The sequence below is a fragment of the Ailuropoda melanoleuca genome, chromosome 11, assembly GCF_002007445.2.
Source record: "Ailuropoda melanoleuca isolate Jingjing chromosome 11, ASM200744v2, whole genome shotgun sequence".
NCBI classification, from domain to species: domain Eukaryota; kingdom Metazoa; phylum Chordata; class Mammalia; order Carnivora; family Ursidae; genus Ailuropoda; species Ailuropoda melanoleuca.
The window spans coordinates 48,689,406-48,706,422 of NC_048228.1; the positions used below are offsets into that span (position 1 = coordinate 48,689,406).

A 17,017-nucleotide genomic window follows, 5' to 3' on the forward strand; every position below is an offset into this window, starting at 1 on the left:
TCTAAGTCACTATTCTTGTCTATAGCATGTAAACCACAGAGATTACATGCATAGAAGAAACATAAGTACGTGCAGCCTTAGCGATCTTGCCATCTTTAGTACTGAGAGGATAACCTGTGGGTCTAAATTCAGTTGTGTTCTTTAAGAAGACTTGTAGTTCTTATGAAGACAATGGCAATCTTGACTTCATTGGGAGCCCTGCCACGTTGAAAGCTTGGAAGTAAGGTCTTTCTGTAAGGTAAAATACTGTTTAGGAAAAGTCACATGAAGAAGGAGTATACAAGTTCTTCTTCTTCTTTCATTTAGAAAGGAGCAATTTAAGCATAGGTCATGTTCTTTTTTTCTGGAAGGTAAAGAAAAGAAACACCTTGGAATATTCAATCATCCTTCAACAGATAGTGTGGTGTCTTAAATAAAACACAAATTGGAAGAACAAGGAAGAGACAATCATTGAAAGTTCTGGAGAAAGATTGGATATGCAACTCACAGTTCAAGCAATAGGAGATAGGGTGACAAGATGAGGAATAAGAAAAGAAAGTACATTGCCAAAAAAGAAGATAAGGAAAATAAAGCTGCAAGTGTTCAAAGAAAAAAAAAAGATACTAGAAAATTGAAAAAATATAGAGATAGAAGAATTGGACCAGATGGAATGAAGTGGGAGGTGAACAAGAAAGAGATAAGAAGCAAAAAATGGGTCACACTAAGAAGAAAGATCCTTGATATAATTAGGATGAGAAGCATTAGAGGGGATGAGAATAGTCATTAGGATGCCACATTCGAGTCACTCATTTACCAATGAAAAGGTAAATGAGAAAATGTTTTGGAAGGTATAAAACTCCACAAACACACCAGTATTACTATTACCAATAACATGAGAAACAGACCCAGTCCCAGCTGAAGCCCTGGATCTCATACTCAACCTCCGGAGGGCCGAGCAGGAAATCCAGTTCCTCCTGGTAACTGCCCAGGTCCACAACAGGAAAATGGCCCCTCAAATTAAGTTATACAAACATAATGGAAAGCCGGTTAGCCATGAAAAATGACAATAATGTGGATTCTTCCAATATTTGCCAACACACAGAAATATATAAGTTGATATTTAAGATAAATGAACAAAGAAATACATAGGTGCTGACTGCAACTATTAAAAAATGCATGTGTATATCCACTGAAAAAGATTAAAGTAAGTGCAGAATGATATAAATTATTAAAATTGAGTGTACGTTAATGTTTTTCTTTAAAGTTTATGCATTTAATAACGATATATACAATAAGAACACATGGCAGTCTGAAAACAGCTTCCTTAGCATTTAAAACAGACTAGCAAGTTCTCGCAACTTTTCCCAACAATGCTCTCCAAGGCATCTTGTCATGCCAGTCCCTTTTAACCCATCAATCAAAAAATTCCTGAGTGCCTACTGTTACTGAGTGCCTACTGTTATAATCAACTATATTTAGCATTGCAGAGTACAACAAAATGGTTAAGCATGTAGATTTTGGAATCACACTGTCTAGATTGAAACCCTGGCTCTGTATTCCAACTATCGTCATTTTGAGCACATTACTTGCCTTTCTGTGTTTCAGTTTCTTCATATGTAACATCAGTATCTGCTTTGGAGGATCATCAATATTACTAAGTGGCAAAATTTTAAAAAATGAAATTTTGTCATTTGCAATGACGTGGATGGAACTATAGGGTATTATGCCGAGTGAAATAAGTCAATCAGAGAACGACAATTATCATATGATTTCACTCATATGTGGAATTTAAGAAACAAAACAGAGGATCATAGGGGACAGGAGGGAAAAATAAAATAAGATGAAATCAGAGAGGGAGACAAACCATAATAGACTCTTAACTCTAGGAAACAAACTGAGGGTTGCTGGAGGAGAGGTAGGTGGGGAGATGGGGTAACTGGGTGATGGGCATTAAGGAGGTTATGTGATGTGATGAGCACTGGGTGTTATATGCAACTGAGGAATCACTAAACTCTACCTCTGAAACTAATAATACACTATATATTAATTAATTGAATTTAAATTAAAAAATATTAAACGGGAAAATGCATTCAAAGCAATTAGCACAGTGCTTGTCACATACTAAGTTCTCAGAACAGTCACCTATTTTTAGATACCCCGAGACAGATCACTCACAGGGAATATGAGCTAGTCAAGGCCAAGTACTAGGTAATTGGTAGAAACAATCAGCACCCTGGGAATTACCACCCTAGGAATTACCAGAGGAAGCCGGTCCTAGAAGGGAAGGGATCCAAACCAGGCCACGGGGAATGGATGAGCAGGACTGTGATGATCAAAATTACGTAGTAACCGCTCCACGTTTATAGCGTGTGCCTCTTGCCTTCCGTGCAGCTTGTAGCTGCAGGAGCGGCTCCAGCAAGGTGGAGAGCGGTTGCCAACGCACCTGCCCCACACGCAGAAGCTGCTGCAAAACAGAACCGGCTCTCACCTCTGGCTCAAGTCCCTGTGTGTGCAGGGAGAGAGCGGGGACGCTGGCTCACATGGGGCTCCTTCCCGGCTCCTTAATTACATTCAACTTTAACTGGGCTTTTCATTGCTTGATGCTGTGGTTGTACCAGCTCATTCCAAAACGAGCATTTGTTGCTCTTCTAATTTGTGCGTTTCAACTTTTCCACATTTTTTTAGGGCCCCATCTTTCAGAAATGATGGCAGTAAATGGGGAAAATCCTGGAAAGGACTTAAACGTTTTTCATTTTATGATTTAGAAGAAAAATGTTAACAGGTTTTCTAATCCGTCACAAATGGCTTCACTCAGGTTCAGAGAGCAAATACTTCTCAGGCCCAACAATGGAAAAGAAGTACTGATTACTCTTCAGCTCTCCTCAACAAGCAAGAGAGTGGCAAACGGGAGCCTCCTTGGTGACCCTCTGCTAGCCCAGAAGATGAAGGAAGAAGGAAGGAAGGAAGAAGGAAGGAAGGGATGAATGGAAGGAAATGCATAATCTGAGTGTTGGTTCATTTTTGTATTTTATCTTTTAGGGAGTGCCAGTAAATTGTCAAACATATTAAAATCACTGCAGGGCTTCCCAAAGATTGTCCCGCAAACCACAGGTTAGCTCTGAGAGGCTACAACAAATAAAGGAGAGGGGTCTACAATGAAATGCTTGAGAAACAATGATCAGTCCCCTTCTTAGAGAGTCAGAATGCCCATCTGCTTGCTTAAGTTTCTAAGAAATTCTGCAATAAAGAAAGGTGCTTAACTTTATTTACCTGAGAGTTTCCCAAATTTATTTAGCCACAATCTTTTTCACATACAATACCTATTAACCACTGCTTAAAACTTGAGTCCCATGGAATACAATATGAAAATGCTCAGAATAATATTGCTTTACCAACAGTTGTCTTCTTTTGCTTACATTCTGGTGTAGATTTATAAACAAATGAGCATTTAAAAAATTACTGCACAAACAAACAAAATTTAATCCCCCAGGATGCTACAACCCTAATGAATTAGCTGTTTACAATTTTCCAGTCTTCCCTTCTACTAACTACTCTCAGTATTACCTCCTTTTCTACATAAGAACTCGAAAGTACAGCCACCCCATTAGGCATTCCACAAAACCCAATGCATCTGCATTTTTTTATGCATCTGCATTCGGACATTGCCCCTCATGTTTTCTTTTTAATTTTCACCCTCTTTTATGAACAGGGGAAAGGCTTTGGCTGAGCAAGACAAATGGAGAAAGCACCGCAGGCTCTGGAACTTGGGGAGAATGTTGTTTAGGCATGGGCAAAATATAAACCACCACAATAAAATCTATGAAGAAAAGGCCTGGCTTTCCATAACACTTAACCATGCCTGCTGCAATTTGTCCACTCTTGCCTCTCACTTCAGTTCATTTATCTTTGTTGAAAACCTGCAGCCCTGGCCTAAATCTCACAAACTATATTTGCTTTGATAAACTTGGAGGAAAAAAACCCCACACATACGACATCTCCATATGTGATAACACATTGAGGTTTTTGGACCTGTTCCCAGGATGTGTTTATTCTTGTCGGTGTGATAGATTAGATGTAATTTTCTTTCTTAAACAGCTAAGTGCAATTAAGAGGTCTCTGATGATGATCTTAGGTACAGCTCAGCTAGAGAGTAAATCCTGTGAGTAAATCCTACCACCCTGCAAAGCTCACACACGAGAGAGGGAACAGGGAGGGTCCTTCTCCAGGGGCTAGAATTTCCCCAGGATGACGAACCTGCATTCCACTGACATGGGGTGGATTATCTTCTGCTTTGTCTATCATCACAGGGCTCCTCCTAACACCTTCCTGAGTTTAGATAAAAGTCACTGAAATGTTCCAGGAGGTTAACTATGACCTGACTAAAGCAACACTTGAGTTAAAGAATGTTCCAGGAATTTAGGTTCAGGGTAAAGTGAAAATAGCAGATGAGCTCCTAGTGGCTACAGGAAGAAACCCATGGGTCATTTCAACCTTCAACCTCCTCATGGACAGCTACCCCTAGATGTCCAAAGGTCACCCCAAAGTCAATTTGTCCAGTTCAAACACATTATCTCTCTATTCTGGCCCTTAGTAAATAGTACTCCCACTCCTCAAATTTATTTGCCCAGAAACCTTGAAATCATCCCCAAAACTCCCTTTCCCTTAGTACCCAGGGCTGAGACATGGCCGACTTCTGTTGCTTCTACGAGGCTGAACCATAGAAAATTGCTACTATTTGATCATTTGTGCACATAAAACAACAATCTCACATAGGTCGACCTCACAGAGTAATTCTTAGTGAAGCCATGCTCCCTTCCCTTCACCCACTCAGCAATTTTCTCATTAAGGGCTTCATCTCTCACCTGAATTCTTACAACTACCTCTTAAGATCCTTCTGCCCCAGTCTTGTCTTCTACACAATCTCCTGCGGCTCTTTCTCTTCACAGAAATGCAACCATAACACTCCCCTCCATAAAAGCCTCCAAGAGATCCCCATGGCCTTGATGACAAAGTACATTCTCCTTAAACAGAACGTACAAGGTGGCCTTCCTGACCTGGCCCTGGCTCCCTCTGCTCTAGGTACCACCACTCTCACACTCACGGCTGGTGTTCTGCTTAATTCTTTGTTGGTGCCTGAACAGATAGTATTCTTTGGCCCACTTTCTGGAATGTTCTCCCTTCCCAATCTTCAAACTCCTCTACTTTGTACTTAAGCTCTGTTATGATATGCTCCAGAAAGCCTTCACTACCCACCCTGCCACACATGCCCAGTGGGGTTAGGGTCCTGTGCCACAGGTTCATCTCTTATCCACAGCACTGTCGTGTTCAACACACATGTCCTTCTTTCACTATATGGTACGTTTCCTAAATACAAGCCCCATATCTTATTCATGTGGGCATCCCCAGAGCCCCACACAGTGCAGCACAGTGACCGGCATGGAGTGTGTGTTTAATAAATGTTCGATGAAGCTGTAAATGAATGAATTCATTACACTGCTACAGAGAGAAGTGGGAGGAGTTTGGAAGGGGCATATACTTATTGAAAAAGTAAACTTTGGGGTCAGTGCACTTCTTTGAAAGATCAATTGAAATTACCGGTCAAATTTTTCTGTAACAAACACTGATACACCAGTCTCTATTCAACAAAGGATTTCCGAGCACCAGACAATGGTTACCTTACCTAAAAACCTTTATTTAATAAACCTAAGTCCCAGGGCAGCCAGGGTTTGTCCCTTCCAGCCTATTTTAGTGGGAATTCTTCTTCCAGGGCTGAGGATTTCCGGAGTCATTTAGCTTAGTCCCATTATTCTTTATTCTAATGGTCCCCTACTAGCCTTAAAAAATTAATGCAACCCCTCATCACCTAATTTACCATCAAAGAGGGCTCTGGACATTGGGAAGAACAGAGCTCATTAAAAATTAAACTTTTCCAATCAACTTATATAAACATTTACTTATAAAATATGCCCCAGAATGAAATTTTTAGGGTCCACATACAAAATAGGTTGAAAATAGAAAAGCCAACATGAAGGTCCACCCTTCTAACTCCTCTCTTTGACTATAATCTCTCCTTGCTCTAGTCCATCTTACACAGACGGGCAGATTTCCTGCCCATACCACACCCTCAGTCAAGTCACAGTCCTCTCCCAAACTCTCAGGGCCCCATTGCCCACTGGATTCAGTTCAAACTTTCTGGCCCTAGAACTTTGGGCTCTCTCTACACTGGTTCCAACTTAAATTTTCCAACCATTTCATCTACTATGTCTTAACACAAACCATGCTCTTCAGCCAGGTTGGACCACTCACTGGCCGTGAACGGCCCACATATTCCACCCATCTGGCCTGTCTCCTGGGGAACCACACCTGGAAAGCCTGCCTACCCTCCCTCTGTCTAACCAAATCCTAGATACTCTTCAGGACGAATCTTAGGTTCCACCTTCTCCACAGTGCTTTTCATATCTTTTACTTCTCCCTCCTCTGAACTACAACCTATACTGCCTACAGGTGCTATTATCCATAAGCTGCTCTGTACTACCTGTTAACTGCAAAACTGTGTTTTGGTTCATCTCCTTAAGTAGTGGGAAAGATTTCTGTGTCCCCTCAAATCGCAACTCAGCACCTTGTAGTTTCTTTCTTTCTTTCTTTCTTTCTTTTTTTTTTTAAGATTTTATTTATTTATTTATTTGACAGAGAGAGACAGGCAGCAAGAGAGGGAACACAAGCAAGGGGAGTGGGAGAGGAAGAAGCAGGCTCTCACCGGAGGAGCCTGATGTGGGGCTCGATCCCAGAATGCTAGGATCACACCCTGAGCCGAAGGCAGATGCTTAACAACTGAGCCACCCAGACGCCCCAGCACCTTGTAGTTTCTATGTAAATACCTGCAAATGTACTTTAACCATAAGAACCTCTTATTTCTCATGGTAGCCGCTACTTTGTATCTTAACATAAGAAGCAGTCGCTGAACTCAAGCTCACAAACTATGATAACAGTCAGCCCCAGCCATCCCCAGACTCCTCTTCAAGGGTAGGCACTAATGCCTCCTATTTGCCCACTTCCCAAGTCAGTCCTGACTACAGCTGGCAGTACGGGCAAGAGGCTCACACCCTACAGCTGTGTGGTAGCTCACTAGTCTCAAGCCTGGTCTCTCTGAGCTTCTACTTTTTGTTGCCCCTAAAATGTTTGCAGTCTTTACCACTGGTTTTACCCTGAATCCTAGCATCTTTTTGGCTGTAACCCTCCTCTGGACAATTCAGTCTTCCTAGGATATAGACCCTGGACCCCAATGTCTAGTCATCAACTAAGCTCATGTGCAAAAAGGAATGGATCACCCAGACCATGGCATGACCAGCCACACTTGGAGGACAGTCATTGACTTCCTGTGTCCCCACCCACCAAAATGGACAAGAGTCCCAGATGGAAAGTGCTTGCTCCATATTATGATCTAGACAACTGATCACATCTCATCCCTGTCCAAAGACAAGGCCTACAGACAGATCAACTTCTCCATCATGCAACTGACTAAATCCTAGCTTTTTCACCTTTCCCAGTGGCAACTCAGAATGCTTCCTAGTCAAGCCCTTCAGAGCTGTGACAAAAGCTGCTGCAGGCAAATATCTTCAAGTTTCTCCTACAATATGGAGAAGTGAGTCAAGAAATATGTAATAACCCAGTAGTCTGTAAATTCCTCTCTCTAGACTATAAGCTCTTTAAGGGCATGGTCATTGCCTCATTCACCTTTTTTTTCCTTTGCTTTTTTGTATTCTGAGCATCTGGCCATGAGTAGACACTCCAAGATAATTTGTTGTGTGAATGGATGGATGAACACAAACCACTCTATGGCTTTTTCATCATTATCCAAATTCCAGGCTACTTTCCTAATATACACCTCTTTGAAATCGGAGTTCTAAAATGAGGAGGAAAAATCCCATCTCCTGAGACAACTGACTTACTTTTAGGTTAATCTCCCTAAATTTTTGTACCTAGGGCTGATGGCAAAAGTTCTCCACAGCAAGAGGCAGAAAATAATGTAGACAAGAGGGACAGAGTCTCCGAGTGATTGAAGTAATATGTTGCTGCCTTAAGCTGAAGTACACCACATGCATATAAGGTACTATTATCAGCACTTTAATCTTCATTAATATGAGGTTCTAAATTGTTTCAGGAAGTTCAAGAGTGTTATTAGAAGATTCTATTTGAATCTACAAATATTTCCTAAATGTCTGACAGGAAGCAGTAAAGGAAGTTCCCAGACCTGAGACAAATGCCTCCCCAAAAAGAGCTCTTCATCTGATGACAAAGGACAAGTACAGGAGAGCGTTCTCAAGCCTGGCATGAAGAACCCCAGCCTTTGGCTAGTGGCTCCCACGACTACGGAGGAGCTCCCACTCACCAGTGCAGTACCCCACCAGGTTGAGGAACTGCTCTTCTTTACAGCTGGTCCTGCAGCTCCCACCAGCAAGAGCGACATGAGGGTGACAGGAGCTGCAGTCAGATTCCGATGGGCCGTGGCACTGCCGGCAGGTGGGGTGGCATTCTATGCAAACGAGAACGAGGATTGGAATTAGCGGCTCAGCATGTGAATACACGAAGTAGGAATGCCTGCGACAAAACACATCAAGAGCAGACTTCAAACACTAATCACCTTTTGAAGATTCCTGAGCAAGCCTGGCCGACCCTTAGGCCCAACCAAAAGACGACAATTCTGGTATCAATGAAAATACTGTCCATGAACAGAACATGAAACCTAGAACCATAAAAATTAAAGTAATTGGTTGCACATTCCAGAGGGCCCAGCATGACCATCCCAACGTATGTCAGTGAGGAAGTGAGGATCAAGGTCACAAAGCAGAGAGGTGAGTAGTAAGACTCCCTCCTTCTCGTTAAAACACCTTGTGTGATTCAAAGAGCTGGACAGGGGGCAGAGGGAGACATTTCGCTTCTCAGAAATTTCTGGCAGGCAAAGGGGAACCATACACAGCAAGGGACACCAATACTTCTCACTGGAGTCAGATGCCAGCCGTGCTCTCCCTTCAGGCCACAATTGGGATGCCTTGTGTTAGCAGCAGCACTTAATTAAAATACAAAGAACAGATAGTCCTCTTCCTGGAGTTTATCACGAGCCAGGTTTGAAGTCAAAGCTCTGTCTTCCCCAGAAAAAGCATGCACGTACTAAGGGGTACTACCCTGAAAACAAAGAAGTCACAGAAGGTGCAGGCAATAAAGATCAGGGCGCCAGGAGCAAACAAAGGCTGCAGCTGCATTGGGCTGCCAAGGCAGGCAGCAGGAGCGAGCACACGGAAGCAGAGCTAAGGATTTCTCTGCCAAGGACGAGGAGGTCTAAGCCCGTCTGATTCCAAGAGGAGGGGAGGTGAGGGACCAGAGCTGGGCAGAGCTTGCTCGAACTGCTGACAAAGAATTCCCCCTGGCACAGAGCTGGTGGAAAGCAAAGGCACAGATTTCAAGTACAGTCAACTGCCTCTCACTTCTTTTGGCGAGAGGCCAAGAGAAGATAAGGAGTTATGAAAAAAAAGAAAAACAGAAAGAAAGAAAGAAAGAAAGAAAGAAAGAAAGAAAGAAAGAAAGAAGAAAGAAAGAAAGAAAGAAAGAAAGAAAGAAAGAAAGAAAGAAAGAAAGAAAGAAAATGCACTACTGATGAGAAGGCTAGCATTAGCTATCACCCCTCCTACATTCCTGAGGCTCTTAACTTGGAAGATGCCTGTCCAAAAGATACTCGAGTTTTTAGGATGATTTCCACCTCCCAGTTCTTCCTCCCTGCCAGATTTCCAGTGACCTGGGTGTCCTGCCAACTCAGGGCACTGTCCATCTGCTGGCTGCAGGCAGGCAGAGGCATAGACAGAGGAGAGTTAGAGCTACTCAGACTTGACCCTCCAACAATTTCACACACTGGACAACCAGCTGGGCTAGGGTGAGCACACACAAGGACAGACAACAGTTTTCAAGGACAACCCCAATGACAAAGAAACCAGGAACAGTCCCACTGAAACTGATAGAGTATTTAAAGTGAAGCAACCCATCAAGGGACTTGAGAGATTAAGAAGGTACTTGGAAAAAGAAAATTCCAGAAGAAATATAATACTGATCTTCAGTTGTCTATATTTCTGTTTACATTGGATTTCCTCTTTGGAGTTTGAAGCTTAGATGAACCTAACAAGTATTAATTTATTTTTAAAATATTTTGTTTACTTGCTACATGTTTCCTGACTCCAGAATACATGTCATGCAATTTTATAACAATTGGCTTTTTCCTATAAGCAGGCCTCAACAGTCTATTTTTAGAAATAAAATAGCAATCATGATAGAATGTGTTTTGTTGTATCTTTTCTTCTGTAGATACAAGAAAACACAGTGCTACAATAAGGTGCTTAAATTTTAGTATTTTGTCAATTCCAATAAAACCCTGAACTAATCTCAACTAGTAATTTCTAGAATCTCTGTCACGGAAATATAAAGGTGTTGTTACAAACATATTGGACCAACACATCAAAGAAAAAAAAAAGTATCACTCTCTCTTTTTGCTCTCTCAGGCTGTAGCCAGGGCAAGTGAAGCTGAGAACTACAGAGTGAATGCCAAATTCTTATACAGATACATTAGAACCTGTCTCTAGTAGCTTGTCTCCAAACAAACACCATCAAATCCATCCCTCCTTATATGCCTAGGGTAAAGCTGACTCCAATTTTTCACTTCATCCATATTTCCCTATTGGAAGAACAGAACTTCATTTGTTCCCCTCATTATATACCTTACAAATTCAAGAAGAGGATTTACAGCCCAACCCTAGACCCCTGGTATGACCACGTTTTTAATTACAGAGTCTGGCTTCATGACAAAGACAAAACAATGGCGTAGGGAACATGCCCCAGCATGTTACATACTCACCTATGCAACTGCCTTCCTGGTTAAAGTAACTATCTGGGCACTCGGAGAGACACTGCCCATCCAACAGCACTTGGGAAGGCCAGCAGGCTGTGCAGTTATGTGGGCTCTTCCCTGCACACCTCAAACAGGACTGGTGGCAAGCTGGAAGAAAGAGGAAAGATAAAGCAGAGGAGACCATCAGGAAAGTCACCATATGACAAATGCAGTAGAGCTCTGTCTCTCCTGTTAACATTTCTGGGCTGGAATAAGTTCTGCACATCGGCTTAGTTTTTCCCAAGGACAGGGTACGCATCTCACATACTTCTTTCTAAAGGCCATATCCTGCAAAGCAAGCATCTGTGGGACTCAGATTAAGTAAGGCACAAATGCCACGAAACAGAAATAACCATTTGCAGAGTCATACATTTCTTTCTTCCCAGGTTCCATTCTCAGAGAATGTCAAATAAAGACCAGGAAGCCATAAAACAGGTCTCCTTCCTTCAGGACAGCTCTTCCTCCATCATTAGACAACGGGCTGTTTATCAGGCTGCTCAAATTACAGAGAACAGGGATGGAAGTTGGACTTACTCACAAACGTTTACATGGTGCCTACTCTCTAACAGACAGTAAACACGGGTGAGAAGAACTGTCCAACATTTTGAGCTGCTCAAACTAGCTGTGTCAACAGAGAGTCACTGAAATACAATTAATGGGAGACAAAGTATCATAGAGGGAGTAAGAGCATCACATAGCAATTCTATGTGGCCTTGGCTAATTTATGTAATTTCTCAAGACTCCTACTTCCTCATGTATAAAATGAGAATATAAACTGTACATAATGCATGGGGTGTTGTGGACACTAATTGGGTTTGATACATGTAAAGTGTAAAGTTCTTACGATAGTGCTAAGCACAAGCAAGGGCTTAAAAAATCTTAGCAGTAATTATTACCATTAAGTGCTGTGATACAAGTACCCACAGGTGTAAAAAGAAAGGTGGCAGCAAAGAGAAAGAAGGCATCTCTGCTTGCCTACATCAGACCTTTAAGAATAAAGGGGATATTTGCTTCAATTTCCAAGGGTGGACAGTGTATTAATCATGCTTTTTTATTTTCTGTATTTCTGGTACTTTGACACGGGAGGGTCCTGCAAATCCTGGAGAGACCTCCCTCCTAGGGCTAGCCAATTCCTAGAGATAGAAAATGACTAGCCTGAGAGTGTGCCTTTCATATGCTAACTAGCCAGTCCCAAGTCCACACACCTATCACCTCCCCCACTGCTCGCACTGGGGCCTCTGTCCCCCTGCCAACTGGAGATAGTCCTGACACCCCAAAGCACACTGAAGTTATTCCAGCTAGCCAATCCCAAACTGCTACCAGGCCTCACTTGTTCCTTCCCACAGAAACCACAATAAAGGCTCTTGCTTACATTTTCCCCTCACTCCCTCTGCTTCTTGACCAACCCTGGTGCTTCCCTGTGTGGCCCCTGCCTCACACACCCCGTGCCCCTTCCTCTTGGGAACTGTGAGTAAACACATGCTACTCAATGGCAGCCATCTCCAGATCTCTTGGGCTCATCATACCCAACTAATAATAAAACCTCCATTATGAAACAACTAGTTATTCACTTCCAATCATTCGTTCATTCGTTATTGAGTCTCAAATTGGTCTAGGTGTTGGGGATACAATGGTGAATACGATTAAGACCCGATTCTTAACCCATGTGGATGACCCCATGCATTTCAGGCCACCTTCTGTCCATCCAGTTATCAAGATCCACAATTGTGGGCACCACTCTGGGTCTCCTCTTTGCCTCTTCTGTCCCCTCTATCAATACTAGACAGAGACCAGCAGCTTGGAAGAACCAAATGTGATTTTATACCACTGAGGTCTCCATTTCTACCAACATCCAATAAAAATGCAACATACAGTTTTGGGTGTATGTGCAGCTCATATAAGCTAGGATGTCCTGGTCCAGGGGTACTGGTGGTTAAATACTCAACTACTAATACACGGCTAATATACACTGCTGTCCTATACCTTGTAGTGCTCCCTGCAGCCTTGGCCTCACCTGAGTACCCTGCCCCATCCATAAACCAGCACCTAGAGGTTTAACACCTCCACCAGGAGGCTTCCAGGACCCTGCTCCTGAGCTAAGACCAGCCCCATTTGGATTGGGCAGTAACTTGCTTTAGTGGCTGATAAATATTTTGATACTCATCTCTGTATACACTGCAGAGCTTTATATCTATTCAACGGTATTTATTACCTTATGAAAAACAGAGCTAGAGCTCCAATTTTTAAAATAATTTCCTTTTTTTTAATATTGCCTTGTAAACAACTCTACTAGCACAAGTCTCAATAAGAAATTTTTCCCCAAATATTTTCAAAATCACTGAGAAAACGTTTCCTTTTCAAAAAACAAAAAAAGGAATAGGTAAACAAATATTATAAAGGAAGGGTACATATTAACCCATTATGTAAGACACATTTAACACAAATGAATGAAACAGCATGTAATAGAAAGTCAGGTGGCAATATTTCAAAAACCAGCTAAATTATATTGTCAGCACAAAGCTTTCCAGGATGATTTGGGGAAGCAACATACTTCCACATATTTAAATATACCTATGATAATACCAGTATGTTTATATTAGACCTTACAAGATTGCTAAAATCCCTAGCTCTTCCTATTATACCTCCTTAATAAAAAGGAAATCAAAGCATATCATTGTGGAATTGAAAACTAGGGAAAGATGAATTAATGCCTTATGAGCACACAACATACTTTATTTCGTTCCATTTGGTCACAAAGTCAATGTGATAACCTGGCTCAATATGAATAAAGGTTATGATTGAATTATATAAAACAGGAAAGCAAAGAGGACAAACAAGTTGAAAGACTGATGGGCCAAGAACTCCACAAGAAAGTCCCTTTGTCATCCACTAGATTTTAGAAATCTAAACATCATCACGGCAAACTTCAGAACTGCTGTCATTGGAAATGTTTAATAACCAAATGGATAATGAGCCTGTTACCTGCTGAGTGGCACAGAGGAACAATGATATACTGGGGGACCAACCTGTCAAAGTCTTTCTTCCCCTACAATGCTCTATTTCTGTAAGTACAAGCAAATGCAGCTTTAAAACAATCTCCTGAAATTTCAATTCTTTGCTGGTTTTGTAAATATCTACATTATTTCAGTGACTTTAATGAGGCTCTATCATTCTGTGGAAGCTGCTTTCATAGCAGGAGTTTTGGTTTGAAGTCTAAGATCCTTCAAGGAAGACTAACTCCATTACAGGGCATATACGGAAAAGATTTGAAAGAAGTTCTATGAATAATTTCCCTGCATAATACTACGTTTTTAGAGAGTGGCTTTCCAGTTGATGGCTAAGTATATTTCTGAAAAAGCATAACTGAGCAGCTTAAGCACTAAGCACTAAAAGTGTTAGCATTAAAGGTGTCCTTAGATGGTTTTAAAGTCCAATCAACCTGACTCCAGTAAAAACATTATGTAAAACAATTAAAACATATCAATTTTTGTTCTGTTCTATTCTACTCTATCTTATTCTGTTCTATTCTATCCCCTATTTAAATTTCAGACAACAAACACTACCACTTCTTTTTTTCTTTTCAATCCCTATCCCTATTTTCACATCATGTAAAATTTCCTGGCTTTTCACATCAGAATAATTTTTGAGGTAGACTTCTCTTGAATTATGATGTAAATATCAAAAATCCTCTAGGAAATACAGTAGGAATACTGTGATAAGTGTTGAAAATTGAAATGAGTTAAGTCAAATAAAGTCAATCTACCCCTTTCCCTCTCCTCTCTTTATTTTTCTTTCCTTTTTTAATGAGCTGAACCACGTAAGAGTAAAAATCACATCTTTTCCACCTCTGTGATTTCTGCAGTACATAGCATAGTCCCTGTCCCTGGCATGTCATAAGTTCTCAATCAATGAATTTCTGCTGATTGAATGGGTGAGTTGGTAGGTAGTGAGCGGTGGACAGGTGGATGGTAACACTAGCAATTGGCCCTCTAGTTCTCCTATCTCTTTGTTCATTTCCTTTCAGCTTTTCTCTGTTTATGTCAGGAATATTGGAGCTTCCCAAAACTACACCCTCTGCCCTTTTACTTCTCACTCTTGGCAAACTTATCCATGGCTTTAATGATGACCTCCATGCTGGTGAGTCCCAAATTTATGTGTACAGCTCTGGCCTTTACTCTGAACTCCAACCACATAAATCTAACTGCCTCGGGGATATCTCTACTTGGTGTTTCACTGGTATCTCATTCTCCTCATTTCCAAAATACTACTCATTATCCACTTCCACACTCAGCCCACATCTACTTAATGCAAATTATGGCATCACATTCCTCCTGTGCAAAATTGCATTTATTATCCACCCCCAACCCCACATCCTACCCACTACCTAGTCTTTCCTTTGTATTCCCTGCCTTACTTGGTAGTTCCACTATTCACCAAGACACTCATGCTGAAAACCTTCGACTTTTACTTTTCCATCACCACAACCCATGCAAAACGTGGTGATTTTTACTCCCTAAATCTCTGTCAAATCTATCCCAACTTAGCCATTCCCATGGCCCCTTAGTGCAGACCTTCAATATCACTCACGATGTTGATTAGTGCAGCAGCTTCCCAACCAGCCTCCCTGTTTCTCTGCATTCACCTGCTGCACAGGTAAGGGGTTGACCTTTATAAAATGCAAATTGCCCAGATTATTCCCCTATTTAAAATCTTTTAACAATTCTCCAATACCAGTAGTGTCAACTCTAAACTCCTTAGCATAGCACATAAAGCACTTCATGACATGACTCACCCCTATGTCTCCAGTATCATTCCCCACAATTCACCACTTCGAGCTTTATACAGCAGGAATACCAAATACATCGGACTTCTCCAAAGACAGCCTGCCTTTGCACTTGCTGTTTCCTTGACCTATAATGCCCTTTCCCACCTTCTGCCCTAGTGAACTGCTATTAATCCTTCAACAGGCTGATGATGTAGTTTTCTCTGTAGGTCTTTTCTCATACTCTCTCCGCCAGACAGAGTCAGTCTCCTCTGTGCTCTTTCAGGGATAGAAAGATGAAAAAGATAAAGACCATGCCTTAAGGAAAGCATAATCAAGTAAGGGAGGCTGACATCTGAACAAGGAGTGAAAAGAACATGATATATGCTGTTGTAGGGGTCAAGGGCAGGCTACTTGCACCTTGTGCCTATTGCCATTACAGTGTTGGGGAGCAAGAATTTTCCTGTCCCCTCAAGGTCCTTCTAGCTGGCCTAAGAATCAAACTGACACAAGACAGATTAACAGGAGAAAATCAAATTTAATAATGTATGTACAGGGAATCCATACAGATGCAGAAATTCCAAAGACAGGCAAAATGAGGTATATATGTCATCCTAAACTAAGGAGAAGGGGTTAGGGGTCTGAGACTTCAAAGGGAAGGCATACAATCCTCAGGAAGATGAAAGAGTAAATGTTAGGTAAACATATGTTTGCTGGGCCATTCAGAAGCAATGGGACAGACAGAGGACTTCGATCAAACAGACCTTGCTAGGTTCCTCCCTATCTACCATACGCAAATTATATCATGATGCCGTTATCTATGGTGACAGCTCTCTTCCTCGTCTATCTAAATTCTTTTTAGGCAGTGGTGGGGAAGGTAAAGAGCTTTTCCTGAATCTTCTGGGTTTAGATTGCTTTTTAACTCAAAATAGTTTTTATGCCAAACTTGCCATCTTGGGGCAGGCTGCCCTTGGCCCCTACAACAGCATGTATCATGTTCTTATAATTCCTTGTTCAGATGTCAGGGTCCCTTACTCGACCATGCTTTCCTTAATGCATGGTCTTTATCTTTTTCATCTTTCCATCCGCAAAGCTGAGCACACCCATGCTGTAAGAACAAGAAGGGAAAAGTGAAGAAGATTGAAAATTACTAGAAGGCATGCATTTGTACAGTTTATGTCAGCACTCTGGGGACTACATTAAAGAGTGTTGCTTAATACAGATGCCATGTATTTTATTCAATTAATGCAAGGGAATCCCAACTTCATAAATAATAACATAGTCTTAGCTGAGCAGGCAGACTCCTGCCCATTTATTTCTTTAATTAAAACTCTTTGCCTTAAGGC

General features: G+C 41.6%; 1 protein-coding gene across 2 annotated transcripts in view; it reads right to left on the reverse strand.

Moving 5' to 3' along the window:
* Nucleotides 1-17,017, reverse strand: part of FRAS1 (Fraser extracellular matrix complex subunit 1) — a 414,631-nt gene that overhangs the window by 171,793 nt on the left and 225,821 nt on the right. For both annotated transcript variants that reach the window (XM_034671646.1, XM_002912484.4), the window contains 2 exons: nucleotides 10,877-11,017; nucleotides 8,369-8,512 (listed from right to left, as the gene is read on the reverse strand). In XM_034671646.1, the coding sequence (XP_034527537.1) occupies nucleotides 8,369-8,512; nucleotides 10,877-11,017 (285 nt within the window). The remainder of the gene's footprint in view (nucleotides 1-8,368; nucleotides 8,513-10,876; nucleotides 11,018-17,017) is intronic.